A 27,434-nucleotide genomic window follows, 5' to 3' on the forward strand; every position below is an offset into this window, starting at 1 on the left:
ATCAGGCAAATGCAAATTAAAACCACAATGAGATATCACCTTACACCTGTCCAAATGGCTAGAATCAGAAGGACAACAAATAACAACTGTTGGTGAGGATGTGGGGAAAAGGGAACCCTTGTGCACTGTTGGTGGGAATGTATATTTGTGCAGCCATCATGGAAAATTAAAACTATTCTATGATCCAGCAATCCCATTTCTGGGTATATATCCAAGGAAATGAAAACAGGATGTACTGTACGTCCATGTGCACTGCAGCATTCACAATAGCCAAGATATGGAAACAACCTAAGTGTCTATCAGTAGATGAATGGATAAAGAAGATGTGGTATATTTATATACTGGAATATTATTCAGACACAAACTGCAAGAATATCCTGCAGTTTGTGACATGGATGGACCTAAGGGCATTATGTTAAGTGAAATAAGTCAAAGAGAAAAACACAAATACCATATGGTATCACTTTATGTGGAATCTAAAAGAGCTGAACTCAGAAACAGAGACTAGAAAGATGGTTACCAGGAACTAGGGTGTGGTGAAATGGGGAGATGCTGAAGATGTTAAAGAGTACAAATTTCCAGTTGTAAGATGAATAAATCCTGGGGATCTAATGTACAGCATGGTGATTATAGTTGATACAGTATGATATATTTGAAAGATCCTAAGAGTAGATCTTAAATGTTCTCACCACAAAAAAGAAATGGTGATTATGTGACATGATGAAGGTGTTAGCTAAGCTATGGTGGTAATCATTTTGCAATATAAAAGTGTATCAAATTAACTTGTACATCTTAAACTTACACAATGTTGTATGTCAATTATATTTCAATAAAGCGGGGAGTGGTAAATGTAAGTAAGTAAATAAGTAAACTAGTATTTCCTCTTGAGCCTACAGGGAAACATAACAAGAAGCAAGTACACTTTGTTGTCTAATTGTGCAATAATATTTAAAAATTTTTTGAAAAGTCTAAATTTTATCTGAATTACTTTAGATCTAAGTATATTTATATATACTTCACAAATATATAACATATTTTAGATCTTCTTATAATTTGATATTTTATTAAAAAATAAAATTCATTTATAATATATTTTCTAACATCTAAGAATGGAACATTTACTTTACGAAGGAGAATGAAAAGATTTGCTTTCTCATCCACAGCTGTTTCATTGGGAAAAGATGAAACCAATACACCAAAGATTTCCCCGACTCATGACAGGGAGACGTGTACACCAAAGGAACGGGGCTAAACTGTAAGTGAAAGCAAATATGAAGAAAGCTATCTTTCCCTTGGTTTCATAGATGTTACTAATTTACCTTATTATGCCTTATTGAATAGAATGTTTTCAAATACTATTTTGGTGCTAGCTTACTGTGGCATCAATTGTGAGATCAATCATTCAGAGTGGAAACAAAAAGGAATTAAATAATTCGAACACAGATGTAATGTTAATATTTCATCAAAAGAATTATACTTCTGCCTTAAAAGTAGACCTCTCGATATGGCTGAACTAGCTGTGTTGGTTGTATTCATCTCGTATCAACACGGAGAACAGGAGTTCTGTTAAATGAGCAGGGCAGTACACACACAGGGTAGAGAAATACTTAAAGTGTTAAATAACTATTTTGAATCTCATGGTTTTTCCTGGAACAACTGTGTTGATATTTGCACTCACAGTGCAAAAGCACTAGCAAGTAAAACTACTGTGCCCAGCATGAGTCAAGCAGAGGAAGTAGTCACTGTATTCTTCACTACTACATACGGTAATAACAGTGCCAGTTTCACACAAAAATGTGTTTGAGGAAGCAGTATAAAATATTAACTTTACTAAATTTTACACTTGAGAATACTTTTTATAAAAAAACATTCTGTGTGGTGAAAAGGAAAGCATGCATACTGCACTTCTGCTGCATAACAAATCAGGATGGTTGTCTGGAGGAAAAGCACTTGCAACTGTATGAGCTGCAAGATCAACTAGCCACCTTTTTGTAATGGAAATTTACTTGAAAGAATGGCAGACAAACAGTGGTTACTCAGAATTGAGTATTTGGCACATACTTTCTCAAAAATTAGTGAAATGACCTTTGTACCTCAAGGAAAACAAATGACAGTATTTTGTAGCCAATGATAAATTTGAGTTTTTAAGTAGAAATTTTAATCTTGGAGAATTTGTTCCTGCCAATGTGAGCTTGAAAAGCTTCCTAATACCTAAAGATATTTCTGATGAGATTGGTGCTGACAAGAATGAAAGTGTTGATGCTATAAAATGAAGTATGTCAGGTTTAGAAGATCTGCATAACTTAATAAACCAGTATTTCCCAAATGAAGCATGCATTCAAAAACCAGGCTACAAAATCCTGCTTGGGCAGAAGAGCTATTAAAAGTATACCACCAAAAAACCCCCAACCAAACAAAAAAGTATTCCTCAGACATTCAATGGGTTTTAATTTAACAGTATGAAAAGCTCACTGTTATAATTTCAGATTCTGCATAGCAACTAACCTTAAAACACTACCATTTTCAAACTTTGGTGAGGTATCTATCCAAGGAGAAAATCCACAATTATCTGAAATGGCTACTGCAATATTCTTGTCTTTTCCAACTATGTATCTGTGTGAGGCTGAATTTTCTTCATATACTTAAACCAAAACAACATATCACGTCAGACTGAACAGAAACACATATGAGAACCAGCTGTCTTATGTCAGATAATAAAGAGATGTGCAAAAATGTAAAACAATGCCATTCCTGTAAACAATTTTCTTCTTGGAAAAGATCACTTTTTCATAAAAATATGCTATTTGTGTGAACATGTAATCAATTTATTATTTTTAAATGAAGTAATAAATATTCTTAAAACTTGTTTTAATTTCAAGCATGGTAAAATATTGATAAATAAAACCCACATTAAAAAAAAAAAAAAGCTTATGGGATCCTCAATAATGTGGTGCTGAAACCAAAAGTTTGAAAACTGCATTTCCAATATACTGAAGCATTCTAAGAAAGGAAAAACAAAGCTAATTGAGAGTAAATGGACATCACTTACAGCAGAAAGGCCTCATTCACAGCATCAAAGAACTCAGGCCAGAGCACTTCCTGAGGTTCATGTCCATGGTAGGTGAGCAGAGCCTCCACCAGGGGTTCAATATCTGGCAGAGTTACAAGTGGTATACAAACTCGTGACAGGAACCTTATTTTTTCAGGAACCATTCTATGGAATAAATAAGAAATAATTATCCAAATCTTAGAGCCACGTGTAATTAAAGACAGAAAATCTTCATGCTGAAGACTGATGACAAGTTACTTGCTTTGTCTCTCACATAAAGAAGGCTAACACCATCAATGAACCTTTCTCTTACTCAACTCTCCAGGAAGAAATCCTTTAGTTGAATTTCCCATTTTGACATCACTTACTGTCAGGACTTTGGCATAACTATCTACAGGCACCTCCAATTTACCATGCCCCAAACAGAACTCTTGAATTCCTTCTCCAAATGTTCTCTTCCCCAGTGCTGCTGATCTCATTTGCTCAGGTGAAAGCCCTTCAAGGTCCCCCCTTTCTCGTGCGCCTTACCAACCAGCAGTAAATACTGTTAATTCATTTGATGACCTCTACACTCCATCACTACCCACTAATTCACCATCACCTGTGGTCTGAGTTACTGTAGGAGCCTTTTAACTTTCTCCCTACTTCTGCCCTCATCCCCAATGTTTATCATCAGAATAGTTCCAGCAACCCTTTAAAAATTCAGATCACTTCACTTGTCTGCTCAAAGCTTTGCAATGGCTTCCCACCTCAGAGAACAAGCAAAGTCTTATACTGGCCGCTGTGGCCTTCCATGATGGTGGCCCCTTCTGTTTCTCTGGCTTCATTTTCTTCTACTCTTTCCCTTACTCATCCTGCAGCCTTACAGGACTTCTCCAACTACTCCAGATGAGGTTCTGGTTTTCATTCTGCCTGGAACCCATGGCTAGCTCCTTCATTTCGTATAGGTCTCAGTTCAAGTGTTGCCTTATTCACGTGATGGCATCCCTGACTACCCATTCAAATGCACTGACCAATATGGTAGCAGTGAGCCACATGTGGTAATTTAAATTCAAATGAAATAAAATTTAAAATTCCATTTATCAGTTGCACCAGCCTTATAACAAATGCTCAGCGGGTACATGAGGCTAGTGGCTTATAGTATTAGACACTGCAAATTTCCAGAACTTGTCCATAACTGCAGGAAGCACCACTGGACAGCAGAGCTTAAACATAGAAAGTGCCCTCCCATCCCATCTATCTATCTTACCGTTTTACTTTTCTTCAGAGTACTTTTCATCACCTGACCTATAATGTATTTATTTTTCATCATCTGTTTCTTCCTCCTAGGATATCAGCTTTATCAGGACATGTCCTTTTTTCTGTTTTGCTCTCTGCTCCAGTCCCAGCATGAAGGAACCAACTCCTTACACATATTACATGCTCAAGAAATAGATGTTAAATGAATAAAAAACTAGAGATCGATACAATGAAAGTTTGAGATACAGGCTATTAGATCTTTTTCTAGTTATATTCATATATAATCATAAATCTAGAAATTTAGTCTTGTGTTTTCTGAAAAACAAATGGAACCACAACAGAAAACAAAAAGCTGTCCCCCATTTTTTTTTACTTGCTGCCTATTATTAAACAAATATGTGTGTTCTGTAATTTGACAATGTCCTTATTTATAGACATTTAGGTTATTTCTGATTTCTCACCATTACAGACACTGCTACAGTGGTATCCTCGCACATGCCTATCTGGGACCCTGTGTCAGCATTTGCATATTAAATTGCACTCCAAAAGATGACCAGTTTCCTTTTTCCCAAACTCCAACCCAAGTGCATAATCTCTTTGCACTACATTCAAATATATCTGACATTCTACCACTCTCATCATCTTAAAAGAAGTTTCTCCTAGAACCCTCTGACCTGTTCCAATCCAGGCAGGTCACTTTTTATTCCCTCTGTACAGTTATCATCTTGGGATCTCTGTCCTGGGGATTTTCTTCACTTCTTTCCTGAACACTGTATCTTTTTCTTTCTTGGTTCATTCTTCTTATGTGGGAAAAGGTAGATGAGAGATAAAGTATTTGAGACTTTGCATGTCTCGAAATATCTTTATTTTACGTTCACACTTGATTGATACTTTGGCTGAGTACAGAAATCTTATAATTTTCCAACGAAATCGTGAAGGTGTAGTTCCACTGTCTTCTAGCTTCCAGTGTTGTTCCTGAGAAGGCCCATGCTATTATGAATCTTTATTCTTTATATAAGTCTTGTTTTTACTCCCTTGAGGCTTTTGGAAATTCTCTTTGAAATTTCACACTGATGTGTGTTGGTATGGATTTATTTTTATTCATTGTGCTGGGCACTCAGTGGAGCTTAAACCAGAAAAGTTCTCTTGGATTGTTTCTTTGATAATTTTCTATCTATTCTTTTATCTGTTCTCTCTTTATGAGAACTCCAATGTTTTTGAATATTGAACTTCCTGGACACTTTTCTGTCTTATTTTTCATTTCTTGGTCTTTTTACTCTAGATTTTGAAAGAACTGTTCAAATTTATCTTTCAATCCTTTTTTTTAAAAAGATTTTACTTATTGAGAGAGAGAGCATGAACAGGGGGAGAGGGGCAGAGTGGGAGGAAGAAGCAGACTCCCTGCTGAGCAGGGAGCCTGATGCGGGGCTCGATTCTAGGACCCTGGGATCATGATCTGAGCCGAAGGCCCACTGAGCCACCCGGGCACCTCCCAATCCTTTTATTATGGTTTTCATCTCTCGTGATTCATTTACAAGAAGTTTTTTTTAATAGCCTAGATGTTCCTTTTTTTAAAAAAATAGCATCCTGTTCTTATTTAATGGATATAATGTTACCTTTTATTTTTATGCAGGCACTAATATTAATTTACTTGAGATAGTCTTTTCTTTGAATAATTTATTTGTATTGCTATTTTTTCATATTATATGCTTAATATGATTTCCTTAAATATCTGGTGACCACTGCTGGTCTGCTTATATATACATGTATTTTTTTTTTTTGAGCTGGGTACAGTATACTTTATTGACGATACATCACAAGATAGGTCTCCCTGAGCCCTTCCCCTTCTTCAGGGGGTCTGGGATAGAAATTGTGTAGAGGTCAGGAGATTCTCAGCGTGTTGAATTTTAACTTAAAGATTACTGAGAATACCAAAGAACTTTTGTTTATGAGGTTGTAACTTTCAACATTTATGATGTTTGAAATTAAAGCAGAGACACTTGAAAATACTTATTCACTAAAAGTAACAATGATAAACTCATTAGATGTTAACATGAATAACATTTTTTGTTAAACATAACAGTATTTTACAAGACAAAAATAAAATAGTGAGAAGAGTGGCACTCATTTAAATGTTTGTAAATCTTACTATATGGCCTGAAAGAAGACGCTTGGATTCTTGTACACATTTCTGCATTCAATCTGTTGCACTATGTTTTGAGCAAAGTATATGAATAAAGCCTAGCCCCACAAAGATATATAGTTTTCAAAGGCAGGAGTATTTTAATAGCCTCTTCATATAACTGTGCATATTATCTTTTGATACTAGACCAAAACTCATCAAGCACTGCCCACCCCTCCTACTACAAGCCTGTCTAGGAATGCAGGTACAGCTGCCCATCATGTGTCTAGGGGATTGGTGATGGGTAGTCTCTATCATGATAACAGCTGAAATTTACTGGCCAAACCATCCCCCCAAAGCTGCAAGTCTTCAAGCAGACTCGAGAGTTCCAAAACAGTTAACATCAGGCAGAGTCTCTTAGTAAAGTTTTGGTCTAAGTAAAGAGGTGGATTCCTGGCCCTTCTTACCCCATCATCTTCCCCCATAACCCACTCTGATCTCTTATATTAAAAAGGAAAAACAAAACCAAAAAACCCCACCTTCTTACTTTCTACTTCTCTGTCCTTCTGTACTTTCTCCTAGGAGAACTATTTGGCTCAGTCTTTGAAGTCATTATTTGTTATTCAGCTCTATCTCTTTAGCCTTTTATTCATTTTTTCCTATAAGTCCCCTTTTTAGAAATGTAACCAATTTATTCGTATTTCAAGGATTTGGAAGTTTCTCTTATTATTCTTAGGGCAATTAATTATACCTTTAAAAAAAACACTTGTTTGTCCAACATAATCCATTTAATTAGTGTATTTGCATCTTCTGTTTTGTTGCATTTAGTTCATTTTTCTTCATGGTGTTGGTTTTCCATGAGTATCTGGTGATTTTTTTGTTTGCTCTTTCTGGAATTTGGGATTCCCCATTAGCCTCCCCAGGAATGTCTTTTACTATAGCTTCCTCTGGAGGTCCGGATGTAGTGCTGGTTGGAGTTGCCAATAAATCACACTCTGCACATTGGAGCACCCCCAGAATTGTTGGGAATTAATAGCCATTTGGTGCTTACTTCTCCAAATCTTCCTCCCTCCTTCCTGCTGGAAACAGGACATTTCTGTTGTCTCTTGTTTGAAGGCAGTGGATAAGGAGGAGTGTATGAGGACCCAGCCCATAGTTGGATTATGTGAATTGCAGTAGTCCCAACAAGCTGTCTTGTTGGCTGCCTTGTACCCTCCTGTTCCATGAATCCACCCCAGCGTTACTTTTACCTTTGCAGTAGTCCTCTCTTGCAAGCTTTGTGGGCTGTGATATTTTCCTTCAAAAATATCCCACTACCTGCTATTTGAAGCCTTTCCTGTAATTTGTGGGTTGTCAAATGCTCCCTTGTTTTACAGCATTATATACTTAATTGTTAAAAATGCCCCCATCATTTCTAGGAGTTGGAGTATAAAGCGAATGCCAGGCCATGTATGAACTTAGTTCATCACTTGATTTAGTCTCTTGCATTACATTTTCATCTGATTAGATTAGGAGAGCCACTCTTCTTCATAGGTCTTACACTTTATTTTATTTAAAAAAATTTATTTTTATTTGGGACAGAGAGAGAGAATGCAAGTGAGAGCACATGCATGAGTGGGGGGAGGGGCAGGCAGAGAGGATCTCCAAGCAGACTCCCCGCTGAGCAGAGCCCGATGATGTGGGGCTCGACCCCATGACCCATGAGATCATGAGATCATTACCTGAGCCAAAACCAAAAGTCAGATGCCTAACTCACTGAGCCACCCAGGTGCCCCAGGTCTTGTACTTTAATCTTCAGGATCTGGCCAAGCACTCTATATCGGAGTTACTCCAAAAATATGGTCCTCAGAATCATCAGCATCAGCATCCCTATGAGTGGGGCCAAAAAATATGCTTGTTAATATCTTTTTTTTTAAGATTTTATTTATTTTTGCAAGAGAGAGAGAAAGAGAGCACACGAGCAAGCACGAGCAGGGGGGAGGGGCAGAGGGAGCAGACTCCCTGGGGAGCAAGGAGCCCTGTATGGGACTCAATCCCAGGACCCTGGGATCATGACCTGAGCCAAAGGCAGACGCTTAACTGACTGAGCCACCCAGGTGCCCTCTGCTTGTTAACATCTTAACATGAGATGATCCTTATGCACACTGAAGCCTGAGAAATGCTGCTGTACACTACTTCTTCAGTAGCAGTCCCCAGAATAAGGTATCAATCTCCAGTAATAACCTGAATACTTTAAGGAGACATGATAGAACTGTATTTAAGATTTATTTTTTGTTAGTTAATTCCTATAAACTTTCAGTTGAGCTGTATTATATTCTTGATAATCAACTGTAAAATTCTCACAGAAATAAATTTTTGTCAAACTACAAAATGATTTCTTCTCATGTGTGAACAGTTCGTCTCTTCTCCTCAAATAATCACCTTTTCTAAAATTCACTTCTTGTTCTGTACCACTTTCCTAAATGACTGAGGTCTCTTTAACAACAGGTATCTTCCACAGTGCTCTACCATCTTTCTTTAACCCACCACCAAGGTGGTTTTAGATCTAAAAATAGTTAACGTTTTCAAGTCCATCATCTCAGTTTAATGAAAAGAGAGATTTAGCTTGAGTTGTAAATACCTTAAATTTTTGGAACTTATTAACTTACTGGGTAGGATAGGAGAAAGGGAGAGTTGTTGTTGTGTGTGGAATGTGGAAGGTTTTTTGTATATTTTGCACAGAATGTAGAATATTTTGCATAGAATAAGGGTTCTGAGAATGTTTGAGAAATGGAAAAAGAGTTATGTGTACTCATAGTAAATCCAGAACTCTGAAATAAAGAAGCAGGGAGGTAGTGATCTTGCCCTTCAACAATCCTCCTCTCTAAAAGACCTGTAAGTCCAACTTTTCTCTCATTATCTTAAAATTCTTACCATCCTCTCATTACCTTAAAAGAGAGGAGTCAGAGACCATCACTGGTGACTAGGTGAGTGGAGAAGACAATCCTGGCACCAAGGGCATTTATCAAGCACTGAAATTTATGGTCTGCAGATTGTATCTCTCAATTAGGCTGAAAAGGTCCAAGAGAATTTTCCTGAAAAATTCTAAAGTCTCATATAAATTTCAGCAGTTCTTGGTTCTATCAAAATGCAGGCAAGGTCAACTGATGATCTTCTGAAGGGCTTCAAAGTGCTCACAGCCTTCACGGCTCCCTCTTTTGGTCTGAAGCTTGCCAGAATGTGGAGGTCCAACTTCAACTATAGTTATGCAACACTTTCCAGACTGGATTATGATAAGCATTATGTCTTGATTGATTGCCAGAGCAGCACTTCCAAATGATTTTTGCACAAAAATTCAACTGCAGAAGGCTCAACAGTAACCATATACTGCTGGAAACATCATTCCCATGTGGCTATACTGACGCTTCCAAAACATCTGCAGCAAACCACAGAACTACAAGATAAACTGATGATGCTCTCAAAGTCCAGAATGTCATTCCTTCTGGACGGTTTATGGCAAAGAACAGGAGAGAATTTAAATATTCTGTCACTGAATTGTTGATTTTAGTTGGTGGCAAGTGAAATTCTATTTAAAATCCTATGACAAGACCATTTATCAGGCTTCTAAAAATAATGCAAAAGGAAACCAAACAGATTTTCCTATTTTTTTGTTCCTCTGCCACTGTATGCATTGAAGTTATGAGATTAATTCTATATTTTCTACAAGACTTTTGAGTCTTTTGAAATGAACTTTAAAGATTTAAGTAGAGGTCGCCTGGGTGGCTCAGTCAGTTAAATCTCTGCCTTCAGCTCAGGTCATGATCCCAGGGTACTGGGATTGAGTCCCACATCAGGCTCCCTGTCCAGCAGGGAGTCTGCTTCTCCCTCTGCCCTCCCCCACTCATGCGCTCTCTCTCAAAAGTAAATAAAATCTAAAAAAAAAAAAGATTTAAGTAGCAAAAAAATGAAAAAAAAAAAAAAGTAAGATGCCCTCTATTAACAACACAGAGAAAAACAGAATTGCATTGCTTATATGGTGTTTAAGAGGCTCTTGGTGGCTTTAACATTTTAAGTCTTCCTAGGGGAAAGAAAATGATAAAATTTAAGTCTCATAAATAGGGGAATATCTACATTCAAGTATACCAGAAAGTAGTCTGCGTACTATAGTATATTCTTATTCAACTTTTTTGACTTTTAAATCTTAAAAATGTACAGAAAACTTCATACACACACACACACACACATATATATACATATAGTAGGAGAAATTTACACATTATAATGATGCCTACTGTAGTTATTATTATAACTTATGATAGCAACAACTATAATGGCTCCAGCATGTTTGGCAGCTCTTTTAAATGTTATCATGATGCCATTCCACTACCAATTTCATGAAATCAGTTTCTACTTGAGACAAGAGAACACACTTGGTTGGACTTAAAATTCACTAGAGAACTGTAGATGTGTTCTGAGTCTCACATAAGCTTTAAGGGATCCAGGTTCTTTTATGGATGGAGAACAGAACTTCCTGGTTTGAGGTCTTAAAAGTAAGACTTTAAAAGCTCATAAAGAGACTCAAAAAGAATGCTGAGCATCAACTTGCTTTTTATTTTTATTTTTTTTTAAGATTTTTTTTTTTTTTTTTAATTCATGAGAGACAGAGCGAGAGAGAAAGGCACAGGGAGAAGCAGGCTCCCAAGGAGCAGGGAGACCGATGCGGGACTCGATCCCAGGACCCTGAGATCATGACCTGAGCTGAAGGCAGACGCTTAACCATCTGAGCCACCCAGGCGCCCTCAACTTGCTTTTTAAATTCAATCTTCTGATAAGTATAAATGAACTTAATTCAAGAGATTGAATTTCTCTAAAAACTCAACACATTCAAAAAAATACCTGCAAGACATTTCTTGTTGAATTCTGAAATTCATTCAAAAATTAAGACTCCATAGTAAACACTATTCAACAGAGCAAATTAGAAATGTATCAGATGTGCCAGTGTCCAGAGGACATTCTACTAGCACAAGCATCTCATACTCTTGGTAAATTCAGTTAAGAATTTTACTAATTACATCACCGACTTGCTTTGACTAAAAATGTTTTTAAACTACTAACCAAGTTAATCACCACTGTATCCTTGCGGCTACCGCCAGCTGGAGTACCAGCATGGACATCCTTCAGTAAAGAAAGAATCTGAAAGACCAGTAAAATCAAATAATGGGTACAGTGCAAAAAGATTTAAATAAAGGGGGAAAATACTGCACAGAGGAATAAATACTAACCAATTGGAGGCTGATTAAAGATGATTGTTTTTTCATGAACTACACCTGCTACTTTGGAAATAAGAATCTGAAGCACGAAATTATTCCTTTATTATGAATATTATCTTTTAATTTTCAGGATTTTACTAGCTAACACTGTATTTTCATTTTTTAAAGTTTAATTATAAAATTATGACGTATACAAAAACATAGGGAGGGGCGCCTGGGTGGCTCAGTTGGTTAAGCGACTGCCTTCGGCTCAGGTCATGATCCTGGAGTCCCGGGATCGAGTCCCACGTTGGGCTCCCTGCTCAGCAGGGAGTCTGCCTCTCTCTCTGACCCTCCCCCCTCTCATGCTCTCTATCTCATTCTCTCTCTCAAATAAATAAATAAATAATCTTAAAAAAAAAAAAGAATACATGCTTATTAAAAAACAAAACAAAACATAGGGAATTACTATAACATCAACTGTGTACTCATTGCCAAGATTTTTACAACGCTAACATTTTATTGTTATTTCTAGTTGAGGTTTTAAAGAAATAAGAATGTTTCAATTATAGTTGAAATACCCTTCTCCTAAGGGGAAAAAAAAAAAAATACCCTTCTCCTGTCCCATTTCCTCTTCTCCTTCCCAGGACCTGGCACTCCCCTAATGATATGAGTCCTTTCTGTCTAGTTTTAACACTTTTACTTTATATGTGTGTATTGTTTTATGACATTACAGGTATCTTTTTGCAACTTCCTTCCTATTCTATTCCATGGGTCTCTGTGTCTGGCTTTATACCAGTACCAAAGTGGCTTAATAACTGTAGCCTTGAGATATGTTTTCAAATCCAGAGGTGTGAGTCCTCTACCTTTGTTTTTCTTTACAAGGTTGTTGGCTATTTGGGGTTCTCTAAGATTCTTTATGAATTTTAGGGCTTTTTTTTTTTTTCCATTTCTGCAAAAGAAAAATGCCATCTGGATTTTAATAGGACTGCACTGTATCTATGGACTGCTTGGGGTAGTATGGACATTTTGACAATATTAAATCTTTCAATCCCTCAACACAATGCCTTTTCATGTATTTCTGACATACTTAATGTTTTTCAGCAATGTTTTGTAGTTTGTAGCATACAAGTCTTTCATCTCCTTGATTAAATTTATTCCTAGATATTTTGTCTTTTTGATGCTATTATAAATGGGCTTTTAAAAAATCTCTTATTGGACTGCTGTTAGTGTATAAAAACACAATTGATATTTGAGTATTGATTTTGCGTCCTGTAACTTTACTGAATTCATTTATTAGTTTTAACAGTTTTTCTGTGGAGTCTTTAGGCTTTTGTACATATAAGATCACGTCATTTACAAACAATAAACTGTCCCTTAAAATTTGGATGCCTTGAGGGGTGCCTGGGTGGTACAGTTGGTTAAATGTCCAACCATGGGTTTGGGCTCAGGTCTCGACCTCAAGGCCCTGAGATCAAGACCCACTGCAGGGCTCCATGCTCAGTATGCAGTCAGCTTGGGACTCTCTCTCCTCCCTCTGTCCCTCCCCCCCTGCTCATTCTCTCTCTAAACTAAATAAATAAATCTTAAAAAAAAATTTGGGATGCCTTGGGGCACATCGGTGGCTCTTCAGTTAAGTGTCCTACTCTTGGTTTCTGCTCAGGTCATGATCTCAGGGTGATGGGACTGAGCGTCAGGATCTACCCTCAGCGCAGATTGTGCTGAAGATTCTCTCTCCTTCTCCTTCCCCTTCTCCCCCTCCTCCCATGTGCGAGCGCGCTCTCTCTCTCTAAATAAAATCTTAAAAAAACACACACACAAAATAAAATTTGGATGCCTTTTGTTTCTTTGTCTTGCCCAATTGCTCTAGTACTTCCAGTACTTTGTTAAAAAGAAGTGGTAAGAGAGGGTATCCTTGCTTTGTTTCTGATTTTAGAAGGAAAAAATTTTGGTCTTTCACCATGAAGGATGATGCTAGTTGCAGCCTTCTCACACATGGTCTTTATTTTGTTGAAGTAGTTTCTTTGTATTCCTGATTTGTTGAATTTTCTTATCATGAAAGGGTGTTGAATTTTATCAGAAAGTTTTTTCTGATTTAATTAAAATTATCATGATGTGGTTTTCTCCACCATTCAGCTAATATGGTGTATTACACTAATTGGTTTTTGTATGTTGAACCATCTTTGCATGCTAGGAATAAATCCCACTTGACCATATGCATAATCTTTTTAGTGTATTGCTGAGTTTGGTTTGCTTGTATACTGATGAGGATTTTTACACATCATCAATATTCATCACGAATATTGGTCTACAGTTTTCTTTTCTTCTACTGTCTTTATCTACCTTTGCTTTCACAGTAATGCTGGCTTCATAAAATGAGTTTTGAAATGTACCCTCCTCTTCAATTACTTGAAAAAGTTTGAGAAGGATTGGTGTTAATTCTTTAAATATTTAGTAGAAAACTCTAGTGAAACCATCTGGTCCTGGGCTTTTCTTTGTTGGAAAGTTTTTGATTACTGATTCAATCTCCTTCCCGTTATAGATCTGTTCAGATTTTTTAAATTTATGATTCACTCTTGGTAGGTTGTATGTTTATAAAAAAGTTAACCATTTCTTCTAGGTTATCCAATTTGTTACAGTATAATTGTTCATAGTAGTCTCATTCTTTTTTTTTTTTTAAGTTTCTTATTTCAATTCAATTTAATTAACATATACTGTATTCTTAGTTTCAGAGGTAGAATTTAGTCATTCATCAATTGCATACAACACCCAGTGCTCATTACTTCAAGTGCCCTCCTTAATGCCCATCACCCAATTACCCCATCTGCCCACCACCTCCCTTCCAGCAACCCTCAGTATGTTTTCTATAATTAAGAGTCTCATGATTTCCTTCCTCTATGCTTTGTCTTATTTTAATTTTCTTTCCCTTCCTCTACATTCATCTGTTTTGTTTCTTAAATTCCACATATGAGTGAAATCATATGGTATTTGTGCTCCTCTCACTTATGTCGCTTAGCATAATACCCTCTAGTTCCAACCACATTGTTGTAAATGTCAAGATTTCATTCTTTTTGATGGCTGAATAATATTCTACTGTATATATATATATATATATATATATATATGTACCACCTCTTCTTTATCCATTCATCTGTCAATGGACATCTGGGCCCTTTCCATAGTTTGGCTATTGTGGACATTGCTGCTTCAAATCACTGTTTGTATCCTTTGCATAAATACCTAGTAGTGCAATTGCTGGGTTGTACGGTAACTCTATTTTTAACTTTTTGAGGAACCTCCATACTGTATTCCAAAGTGGCTGCATCAGTTTGCATTTCCACCAAAAATGTAAGAGGGTTGCCCTTTCTCCGCATCCTTGGCAACATCTGTTGTTTCCTGAGTTGTTCATTTCAGCCATTCTGACCACTGTGAGGTGGTGTCTCATTGTGGTATTGATTTGTATTTCCCTGATGCCGAATGATATTAAGCAGTTTTTCATGTGTCTGTTGGCCATTTGTATGTCTTCTGTGGAAAAATGTCTGTTCATCTCTTCTGCCCATTTCTTGACTAGATTTTTTTGTTTTTTTGGGTGTTGAGTTTGATTAATTTTTTATAGATTTGGGATACTAGCCCCTTATATGACAAGACAAATATCTTCTCCCATTCAGTAGGTTGCCTTTTAGTTTTGTTGACTGTTTCCTCTGCTGTGCAAAAGCTTTTTTATCTTCATAAAGTCCCAATAGTTGTTTTGCTTTTGCTTCTCTTGCCTTTGGAGATGGTCTGGTAAAAAGCTGCTGCAACCTCGGTCAAAAGGTTGCTGCCTGCGTTCTCCTCTAGGATTTTGATGGACTCCTGTCTCACATTTAGTCTTTCATCTATTTTGAGTCTATTTTTGTGTATGGTGTAAGAAAGTGGTCTGATTTCATTCTTCTGCATGTGGCTATCCAATTTTCCCAACACCATTTCTGAAGAGACTGTCTTTTTTCCATTGGACATTCTTTCCTACTTTGTCAAAGATTAGTTGACCACAGAGTTAAGGGTCCACTTCTGGGTTCTCTATTCTGTTTCACTGATCTACGTGTCTGTTTTTGTGCCAGTACCATACTGCCTTGATAATTACAGCTTTGTAATACAGTTTGAAGTCCAGAATTGTGATGCCTCCAGCTTTGCTTTTTTTTTTCCAACATTACTTTGGCTACGCGGGGTCTTTTCTGCTTCCATACAAATTTTAGAATTGTTTGTTCCAGCTCTGTGAAAAATGTTGATGGTATTTTGTTTGATAGGGATTGAACTGAATGTGTAGACTGATCTGGGTAGCATGACATTTTAACAATATTTGTTCTTCCAATTCATGAGCATGGAATGTTTTTCCATTTCTTTGTGTCTTTCTCAATTTCTTTCATAAGTGTTCTATAGTTTTCAGAGTAAAGATCCTTTACCTCTTTGGTTAGGCTTATTCTTAGGTATCTCATGGTTTTTGGTGCAATTTTAAGTGGGATCGATTCCTTGAATTCTCTTTCTTCTGCCTCATTGTTATTGTATAAAACTGCAACTGACTTCTGCGCATTGATTTTATATCTTGTGACTTTGCTGAACTCCTTTATCAGTTCTAACAATTTTTGGATGGAGTCTTTTGGGTTTTCTACATAGAATATCATGTCATCTGCAAAGAGTGAAAGTTTGATTTCTTCTTTGCCAGGCTGGATACGTGTTATTTCTTTTTACTGTGTGATTGCTGAGGCTAGGACTTCCAGCACTATGTTGAACAACAGTGGTGAGAGTGGACATCCCTGTTGTGTTTCTGACCTTAGGGGGAAAGTCTCAGTTACTCCCTATTGAGGATGATATTTGCTGTGGACTTTTCATAATGGCTTTTATGATATTGAGGTATGTTCCCTCTATCTCTACACTGTGGACAGTTTTGATCAAGAAAGGATTCTGTATTTTGTCAAATGCTTTTTCTGCATCTACTGAGAAGATCATATGGTTCTTGTTCTTTCTTTTATTAATGTGGTGTATCACACTGATTGATTTGCAAATGTTGAACCACCCCTGCAGCCCAGGAATAAAACCCATTTGGTTGTGGTGAATAATCCTTTTAATGTATACTGTTGGATCCTATTAGCTAGTATCTTGGTGAGAATTTCTGCATCCATGTTCATCAGGGATATTGGTCTGTATTTCTTTTTGGTGGGGTCTTTGTCTGGTTTCGGGATCAAGGTAATGCTGACCTCATAGAATGAGTTTGGAAGTTTTCCCTCCATTTCTATTTTTTTGAAACAGCTTCAGAAGAACAGGTATTAATTCTTTAAATGTTTGGTAGAATTCCCCTGGGAAGCCATCCAGCCCTAGACTCTTGGTTGTTAGGAGATTTTTGATTAGTGATTTGATTCCTTTGCTGGTTATGAGTATATTCAGGTTTTTTTCTACTTCTCTCTGTTTCAGTCTTGGTAGATTATATGTTCATATGTAAGAATGCATCCATTTCTTACAGATTGCCTAATCTGTTAATTGCTCATAACATTCTCTTATAATTGTATCTCTTTGATGTTGGTTGTGATCTCTCCTCTTTCATTCATTATTTTATTTATTTGGGTCCTTTCTCTTTTCTTTTTGGTAAGTCTGGCTAGGGGTTTATCGATCTTATTCTTTCAAAGAAATAGCTACTAGTTTCTTTGATCCGTTCTTTTGTTTTTCTGATTTCTGTATCATTGATTTCTGCTCTAATCTTTATTATTTCTCTTCTCCTGTTGGATTTTGGCTTTATTTGCTGTTCTTTTTCCAGCTCCTTTGGGTCTAAGGTAAGGTTGTGTTTTTGAGACTTTTCTTGTTTCTTGAGAAAGGCCTGTTTGCTGTAAACTTCCCTCGTAGGACCACCTTTGCTTCATCCCAAAGGTTCTGAACTGCCATGTTTTCATTTTCATTTGCTTCCATATTTTTTTTAATTCTTCTTTAATTTCCTGGTTGACCCATTCATTTTTTACCAGGATGCTCTTTATTCTCCATGTATTTGAGTTCTTTTCAAATTCCCTCTCGTGATTGAGTTCTAGTTTCAATGCATTGTGGTCCGAAAATATGCAGGGAATGATCCCAATCTTTTGGTACCGGTTGAGATCTGATTTGTGACCCAGGATGTGATCTATTCTGGGGAATGTTCCATGTGCACTTGAGAAGAATGTGTGTTCTGTTGTTTTAGGATGGTATGCTCTGAATATATATGTGAAGTCCATCTGGTCCAGTGTGTCATTCAAAGCTCTTGTTTCCTTGTTGACCTCCTGCTTAGATGATCTGTCCATTGCTGCAAGCAGGGTGTTAAAATCCCCTATTATTATTCTATTATTATCAAGGAGTTTCTTTAACTTTGTTAGTAATTGGTTTATTTATTTGGTTGTTCCCATGTTAGGGGCATAAATATTTACAATTGTTAGCTTTTCTTGTTGGATAGACCCTTTAATTATGATATAGTATCCTCTTTCATCTCTTATTATACTCTTTGGTTTAAAATCCAGTTTGTCTGATATAAGGATTGCTACTCCAACTTTCTTTTGATGTCCACTGGCATGATAAATAGTTCTCCACCCCCGCACTTTCAATCTGGAGGTGTCTTTGGGCTTAAAGTGAGTCTCTTGTAGACAGTATATGGATGGGTCTTGTTTTTTTTTGTTGTTGTTTTTTTTTAATCCAGTCTGATACCCTGTGCTTTTTGATTGGGGCATTTAGCTCATTTACATTTAGAGTAACTAGTGAAAATTTAGTGCCATTGTATTACCTGTGACATTGCTATTTCTGTCTATTGTCTCTATTCCTTTCTGGTCTTTGTTACTTTTGGGCTCTCCCTTCTCTCAAAGGATCCCCTTTAATATTTGTTGTAGGGCTGGTTTAGCGTTCACAAATTCCTTTAGTTTTTATTTGTCCTGGAAACTCTCTATCTCTCCTTCTATTCTGAATGACAGCCTTGCTGGATAAAGTATATTGGCTGCATATTTTTGCCATTTAGCACACTGAATATATCATACCAGTCCTTTCTGGCCTACCAGGTCTCTGTGGACAGGTTTGCTGCCAGTCTTATGTGTCTACCCCTTGTAGGTTAAGGACCTCTTGGTTTCAGGATTTTTCTCTTTATCTTTGAAATTTGCAAACTTCACTATTATATGTCAAGGTATTGACCTATGTTCATTGATTTTGCGGGGGTTTCTCTCTGCCTCGTGGACTTGAATGCCTGTTTCCTTCCCCAGATTAGGAAGTTCTCAGCTATAATTTGTTCAAATAAATCTTCTGCCCTTCTCTCCCTCTCTTCATCTTCTGGAACCCCTGTTATCTGGATATTATTTCACTTTATGGAATCGCTGAGTTCTCGAAATCTTCCTTCCTGATAGAGTAGTTATCTTTCTCTCTTCTTTTCAGCTTTCTTATTTTCCATCATTTAATCTATATCACTGACACTCTCTTTTCCTCATTTATCTTTGCTTTCAGGGCCTCCATTTGGGATGCATCTCAGTAATAGTATTTTTAATTTCAGCCTGACTAGGTTTTAGTTTCTTTATTTCTACAGTAAGGGATTCTCTAGTGTCTTCTATGCTTTTTTCAAGCCCAGCTAGTATCTTTGTAATCATTGTTTTAAATTCCAGTTCAGACATCTTTATTCATATCCGTACTGATTAAATCCCTGGCAGTGAGTACTACCCTCCTGTTCTTTTTGGGGGGTAAATTTCTCCATCTCATCATTTTGTCCAGAAAAGAACAGAAGAAAGAGAGAGAAAAGACCACCACTACCACCACAACAAAGAGAACAAAGCAGAAGAAAACAAAAATAAAACAAGAAAAAGTCAAACAAGAAACAAAGCAGAACAAAACAAAAAACTAGATCCTGGGTGTGTTTTGGTCTGCTTGTTAAAAGAAACTAGATCCCAAAATAGGAAAGAAAGAAAAACTTATATATATACAAAAATAAAATAAAATACTATGAAAGGAAACCAAAAATAATATATATATATGAAGAGTAAAAAGTAAAAAGAAAAAACAATTAAAAAAATAAAGTAGCTGGGAAAAAAAAAAAACTGAAAGACTAAAGAATAAAAAAAACCCTCGAGTGCTATATACTGTTTTTCCCAAGAGCTGAAGCTTTGCAGTTCTCTATGATGAGTAAAGGGTGCTAGCCAGTTGTTCCTGCTGGTCTTCTGGGGGAGGGGCCTGTTGGGCTGATTTTCAGGTGCCCTTGCACTTGTGGAAATGGGCCTCACTTGCCAGGGGGCCCAGCTCAGTGTAAGCAGCTCTAGATTGCACTAGGTGGTGCTGTTTTGCTCCCTGAAGGCTTTCAGCACTGATAGGCAGGATGAATATGGCGGTGCTCCACTCTCTAGCCCCTGAGCTGAAAGTGAGCTTTCAGTGTCCAGTGAACCCTCATAGAGAAGTAGTCAATCACTCTTGTCTCCCTGGTTTCTGTCAGAACTCTGTGTTCACCCAACCTGTGACTGAGCATTTTTATCTCAGGCATGCCCTGAATGTTTTATTTACCCTAAAAGCTGGTGATTGAACAAAAGAATTGCCACTAACTTAGTTCTACATATCTCATTATAACTACGGAGGACTGACATGCATTAGTAGTAGAATAAAATGTTAATTAACATCATAGTTATTTTCATCTAACTTGTATTGTAGGACTGCTAAGAAAAGTATTCAGGATTTTATCACTTAATACTTTTTTTTAAACATTTTATTTATTTATTTGAGAGAGAGAGACAGGGATAGCGAGAGAGAGAGAGAGAGAGAGTGCAGGAGTGGGGAGGAGAGGAAGAAGCAGGCTCCCAGCTGAGCAGGGAGCCCCACATGGGGCTCAATCCCAGGACCCCAAGATCATGACCTCAGCCAAAGGCAGATGCTTAGCCGACTGAGCCACCCAGGTGCTCCCATTAACATACTTTTGTGGTTATAGTTCTTAATTATGCTTTTATTGTCCAACTTTTGTTAACAGATTTAAAAGTAATTTATGTGCTACCATTACAGTATCACAGGATTTTGCATTTGTTTATATATTTACCTTTAACAGAGAGTTTTATATTTCAGTATGCTCTTGTGTTGCTGCCTAAAGTCCTTTGGTTTCAACTTGAAAAACTCCCTTTAACAATTCTTGTAAGGCTGGTCTTGTGGTGATGAACTCCCCCAGCTTTTGTTTATTTGGGAAAGTCTTAATTTCTCCATTTTTGAAGGACACTTTGCAGAATATAATAATCTTGGTTGGCAGGTTTTTGTTTTAGCACTTTTGAATATGTCATCTCACTCCCTTCTGGACTTAATGTTTATGCGAGTAATCCACTGATAATCTGGAGAGCTTCCTTGTAGGTGTTGCATTCCTCGTATTCTTTCTTGCTTTTTCTTGCTGCTGTCAACATTTTCTGTCTCTCGACAGTTTGATTACAACATGTCTTGCTATGGGTCCTTTTGGATTTATTCTAGTTGGGAGTTCTTTGACCTTCTTGAATTTGGATGTCCAATTCCTTCCTCAGATTTGATAAGCTGTCTTTTTCTCACTTCTGTGACTCCTGCTATACATATAATTGGTCCACTTGATGATGTCCCATGAACTCTAAGGCTTAATGAACTTTTCTTCATTCTTTTTTTTTTTTACTTGATTTGACAATTTCAAGTGACATGTCTTCAAGTTAACTGCTTGACTAAGTCTACTGTTGAACCCCTCTACTAAATTTTTCAATTCAGTTATTGTATTCTTCAGCTCCAGAATGTCTATCTGGTTGTTTTTCATAATTGCTATCTGCTGATATTCTCATTTTGTTTATGCATCATTTTTCTGATTTCATTTAGTTGTTTATCTGTATTCTATTGTAGTGCATTGAGCTCCTTTAGGACGATTATTTTTAATTCTTTGCCAGGTAGTTAGGTCATAGCTCTCCACTTCTTTAGGGTAGGTTTGTGCAAATTAATTTTGTTCCTTTGTTTGGGCCATGTTTTCCTGTTTCTTTGTGTGCCTTGTTATATTTTGTTGTGTTTTCTGCAGTCAAAGAAATAGCCACTTCTCCCAGTCTTTATGGACTGCCTTTGTACAAGGGAAGATGTTCACTAATCAACCTGGTGAGAGAGTCTGGGGGTCCTTTGAATCTTTTCTGGCGATGTGTCTTCTCTGGGATTGTTTGTGTAATTTCCCAGAGAGCTTGCCAGCTTTTCAGGAGTTTGCAATCTCTTTCTCCCTCTGGTGTTTGTCTGTGGTACTGCAGGTTCTCTGGTGCTACAAGCCACTAAGCTCTTTGGTTCTCTGCAGCCTCCTCACCTCCAAAGTATGCTGGTTCTGTTATTGCTTCAAGTCAAGGGAGACTGAAACCAATCCCTAAGGTAGCCTCTTCAGAAGCTGGAAGATTAGATATATATTCCACTCTTCTTTCCCACCCCCTATGCCACCTAGACATTAGCTGTGGGTTGGGTGTTTTCTCTCTGAGCCTACCTCTGTCTGCAGCACTGTCAGTTCTCTGATGCTGCAAAAAGCAGCTGAGGACTCTCTAATGTGCCACAGTTCCCAGGCACTGAAAGTATGCTGGTTCCCCAACAGTGGTCAGAGTCAGGCAAGCGAGACACCAGTCCCTCAGGCAGCCCCCCAAAGCAGAAACACTGAACATATTCCATTCTTTTCTTTCCCCATCAAGGGAGAAGCTGTAAGCTAGAATTTTCCTCCCAATCCCACAACACTGAGCCAGCTTAGGGGAAGGGCTACTGTGATTGATATGAAATGGCCTTCTTACCCATTTCCATATGGTTGTTTTTAACTTCGAGTTTGCCTGGGGTATTATATCGTCTTAATTGGTTTCTGGAGTTCTCATAAAGGCTCTTTGGGTCATATACCATTGTTAAGTCAGTGTCTCTGTATGGAAACAAAGACTGGGGCTTCCTATTCTACTGTCATGCTGACATCACTCTTGAAGAATTTTTTAAATGTTTGTTATTTATTCTTCTTTCCTCTTTTAGTAATAACTTACTTATATTTTTTGCCCATTTCTATACTGGAGTGTTTGCCTCTTTATGATTGATTTGCAGGAGGCATTTCTATACTTCCCATACTAATCCTTTGTCTGTTTTATGGTTGCAAATATCTTCCAATTCTCTGGCTAATGTTTTCCACTTGTTAATAGTGTTTTTGTTTTGTTGTTGTTTATTCTCAGTTAAGTTTTTAAAAAATCATCAACTTGGCATTAGTTTGGGTTGTTGGTGAAGGGTGTACATATACATTGTATCCTACTGATGTTTTAAGTCCATTTAAATAAATTTCTAATTCTATTATTCAACATTTATCTCAAGGCAAAACCAAAGTCTCTACCTGACATGTAAATGAATGACTGTAAATGCTTTCCATGTCCCTTCTAGGGACTCTTCTTATTACTTTTTAGGTATAACTTATATACCACAAAATGTACCTATTTGAAATGTTCAATTCAAAGATTTTTAATAAATTACTGAGTTGGACAGCCATTACCACTAATGATCCACTTTTAGGACATTTCCATCATCTCAAGATCTTTTGTACTCATTTGCAGCAAATCCCTGTTCCTACCTTTAGCCCTAGGCAACTGCTAATCTACTCTGTCTCTATAATTTACCTATTCTGGACATTTTATAAAAATGGAATCATATAATATATGGTCTTCAGTGACTGGCTTCTTTCACTAAGCATAATGTTTTTGAGGTTCACACATGTTGTAACATGAATCAGTAGACTGTTCTTTTCTTAGTGAGGTATAGTATTCTACTGTATGGACACAACATATTTTGTTTATCCATTCATGAGTTGATGGATATTTGGGTTGCTTCCACTTTTTATTATGAATAATGCTGCTATGAACATCTGTATACAAGTATTCATGTGCTTATTAGCTGTTTGTATATATTTTTTGATGACATTTTCCAATCTTTTGCCTATTTTTTTTTTTAACTGGGTGGTCTTATTACTGAGTTCTTTATATATTCTGGGTAGGAGCCCTTTATCAGATACATAATCTGAAAATATTTTCTCACAGTTTGTGACTTGTCTTTTCATTTCTTAAACGGTGGTAACAGACAATACTTACTTGTTTATCCATCCAGTTAAGGTGGTCCTTTGGATCATTTCTGGTTTTGAACTATTACAAAATTGAGCAGCTATGAATATCTGTATAGAAATATTTATGACTACCTATGTTTTCGTTTATTGTGAGTAAATACTCAAGAATGGAGTTGGTGGATCATATGATAAGTGTGTGTTTAACTTTATAATGAAGTACTACACTGTCTACCAAAGTAATGACACCACTTCACATTCTCACAGACAGTGGATGAGAAATCCAGTGGTTCCATATCTTCTCCAACACAGGTTGATGTAAGTGTTTTAAACTTTAGTCATCTGATGGAGTGTACAGTTGGTATCATGTTTGTTTTTTTTCTTGCTTTTTTAAAATCATGGTAAAACATACATAATTGTTATTATTTTTTAACTATTTGTACTTGGTAACCATTTAGTGGCATTAAACACATTCACATGCTGTGTACCCATCACCACAATCTATCCCCAAAGCTTTTCATTATCTCTAACCCCTAACACAACCGATGGGCCCATTAAACAATAACCCCGTTCCCTCTACCTCTAACCTCTCTTCTGCTGTCTCTACTGAGTTTTCCTCTTCTAGGTACTTCATATAAGTGGAATCATACATTATTTGCCCTTCTGTGTCTGGCTTATTTCACTAAGCATGATGTTTTCAAGGTCCACCCATATTCTTGCATATATAAAAATTTTATTCCTTTTTATGGCTGAAGAATATTCTGTTGTATTTACATACCATATTTTGTTTATCCACTCCACATTTTGTTAGTGGGAACTTGGAGTGTGGCCACCTTTTGGCTATTGTGAATAATGCTGCTATGTACACTGGTGTTCAAATATCTGTTCAAGTCCCTGTTTTCAATTCTTTTGAATATATACCTAAGAGTGGAATTTCGGGGTCTTATGGTAATTCTGTGTTTAATTTTTTGAGGAACTGCCAAACTTTTCCACAGTGGCTGTACCATTTAACATTCCCACCAGCAAGACTATAGTCTATAGTTTGTTACATTCCCACCAACAATGCACAAGGGTTGTACTTCCTTAACTTACTTGCTAACATTTATTATTTTCCATTTTTGCTTGTCTTAAAAATTATAGATCATGGCTAATACATGTGACGTAATATCCCACTGTGGTTTTGATTTGCATTTCGCTAATAACTGGTGATGCTGAACACTGTTTCATGTACTTACTGGCCGGTTACATATCATCTTTGCAGACATGTAAGACATCTCTCTTGGCCCATTTTTGAATTGAATTTTTTGTTTTTGTTGAGTTTCAGTTCTTTCAGTATTAATCCCTTATTGGATACATGACTTCCAAATATTTCTCAGTCAGTAGGCTTTTTGCTTTGATAATGTCTTATAATTCATAAAAATTCATAATTTTAATGAAGTCCAATTATTTACTTTTCCTTTGTTGCTGTGCTTATGGTATCATATCCAAAAAAATCATTGCCAAATCAATGTCATGAAGATTTTCTCCAGTGTTTTTAAGGGTTTTATAGTTTACTTTAAAGTTTACATGGAAAGGATCACGTAGGCTGAGAGCAAAAACCATTTGTGATAGTTTTAATTGACAGTAACTTTATAAAAACAAACAAAAAGCAAAAACAAGGACAAAGTCCCTTGTCCCCAGACTCTCTTAGTTAATAATTTGTTAAAAATGAAATGCTCACCAGGGCACCTGGGTGGCTCAGTTGGTTAAGCGTCTGCCTTCGGCTCAGGTCAGGATCCTAGAGTCCTGGGATGGAGCCCCTGTGTCAGGTTCCCAGCTCTCAGTATGGCTTCTGCTTCTCCCTCTGCCTCTGCCCCTCCCCCTGCTCATGCTCCCTCTCTCTCTCTCTCTCTCAAATGAATAAATATAATCTTTAAAAAAAAAAATGAAATGCTACTCACCAATGAAGACAACTTTGAATTCTCTCACATAGTGAAGAACATTTTGTAATGTGATTAATTGCCTTTTAATTTGTCTGAATCTATTTGATTTGTTTAGTCTAGATTTTGGAATATTATGTTTCTTAAAGTAAGTCATATGTGCATATCAAATATCTGTTGCCTTGTAAATACTGTTTGTGTGTGTGTGTATTTATAAGACACACACACACACTCTCTCTCTCTCTCTCTGAGCTGAGCCCTTCCTTTGTTTGTGTTCCCTACTGTATATGTAGGGTTTTTTACTCAATGGGTCACAAGAGACGTTGCATGATTTACTGCCCTATAAAAGTTGAAAGAATAGTGATAAAAAAAGAAAGTTTCATAAAACTCACCAATTTGCCATGTATAAATAATCTCTCCATACAGAATATAACCTGAACTTATGAACATGCATTTCCAAAGAATTATAAAATTTTTCTCTCATAACCAGACTGATACATTTTGAAACTTAAGAAGGGGGATGTTTAGTTTAACACCTACCGCCTTGGAGTGTTAAATCCATTAAGATGATTCTCTCGCAGTTCAGACACTAATGATAAAACCATCTGTAAAACAAAATCAGTTGCAGGTTAACTCATCCTGCAAAACAGGATTACATCAGTTCTATTTTTCTTGGTGTGAGTGATATTTCCGTTGAGATTCCCTCCCCTCCCCTACCCATCCTCTCCTTGTTTTACTTTGTCAAAATGAAAAGAAAGCAGTGCCAAGTCACATTTACTAATAACTTGGATTTTATTTTTAATGTCTGTTATTCCACATTCCAATTTAATCAAATGAACAATACACTGATCATTAATTTCCAAAGAAAACCAAACCTGTTAAAAATAAAACCACATTAAAGTTACCTTATTTTTTTCTTTCCTAATTTAGCTCTAGTTATTTTTTAAAAATGCTATTTATGTATAAAGTTTCCAAAAGACCAGGACAGTTAACAAAGATTAGAAATCTCATAACAATATTTAGAAGATCATAAATTAAAATTTCTTGAATTTGGCCAAAATTCAAGGCAAAAGGAAACATAGCTTTAATACTAAGATGTGAATATATAATACTATTTACAACATTGTTACTTATTGAATTTTTTGCTTTAACATAAAGTTCCTATCAGGTTATTTTAAATACAAAATTCACCCAACAGTAAAAGGGTGTGTTTACACTGGTTAAGGAAATCTCTTCTCCCAAAAATCTTTGAGAGAATAAATGAGATCCGTTAAGAGAAAAGAGGGGTTGGTTGATTTAGAATAACCTCTCCTGGTTTCCTTCTTTTTTCTCATAATCTCCCACCTCACATTTCTTCCTTACATGGCTGTAAGTCGGCCCAAGGTAAGAAGAGATAAACAGAGAAAAGTTAAACATCTCTCCTGGAAGAGTGAGATATTTCCATTTACCCTTTTTGCCAATGGTACATTAAGCAACAAAAATTTCAATACTAATAAATTAAAAATACTCACATTTTTAAGCAAACCAGGACAGTAATCTGCAGGTGCATATCCAAGACCTTGAGTAAAAAGACCAACTTCTTTTGTATCAAATCTGAATGCCGAAAGTATATGAGATAACAACCCCTTAAAAACATAAACAAAGTTATTAAAAGCGAGTGCAAGTGCCTATTACGTATAATGTCTAGAGTTTAGGTCATCTGTAAATGCACTCATCTCTGTGAAATGAGTAATCCTAATTTGTCCAAATACTCAGTTCATCTGGATTCATGGTATAAAGAAGAAATAAGTTAGCATTAAAATTATCACATTAAAAATAGGTCAATTTAAACAAATGTTAA

General features: G+C 36.6%; 1 protein-coding gene across 13 annotated transcripts in view; it reads right to left on the reverse strand.

Moving 5' to 3' along the window:
- Positions 1-27,434, reverse strand: part of FANCC (FA complementation group C) — a 284,485-nt gene that overhangs the window by 66,206 nt on the left and 190,845 nt on the right. For all 13 annotated transcript variants that reach the window (XR_010407814.1, XM_064579759.1, XM_064579761.1 and 10 more), the window contains 3 exons: positions 27,106-27,219; positions 26,135-26,199; positions 3,050-3,214 (listed from right to left, as the gene is read on the reverse strand). Coding sequence is in view for 12 of the 13 variants with exons in the window: in XM_064579759.1 (XP_064435829.1) it covers positions 3,050-3,214; positions 26,135-26,199; positions 27,106-27,219 (344 nt within the window). In the remaining variant the exon portion in view is untranslated. The remainder of the gene's footprint in view (positions 1-3,049; positions 3,215-26,134; positions 26,200-27,105; positions 27,220-27,434) is intronic.

Source organism: Mirounga angustirostris, unplaced genomic scaffold (assembly GCF_029215605.1).
Source record: "Mirounga angustirostris isolate CCGP_5_RB_7025 unplaced genomic scaffold, mMirAng1.0.hap1 SCAF_15, whole genome shotgun sequence".
Lineage (NCBI taxonomy): Eukaryota > Metazoa > Chordata > Mammalia > Carnivora > Phocidae > Mirounga > Mirounga angustirostris.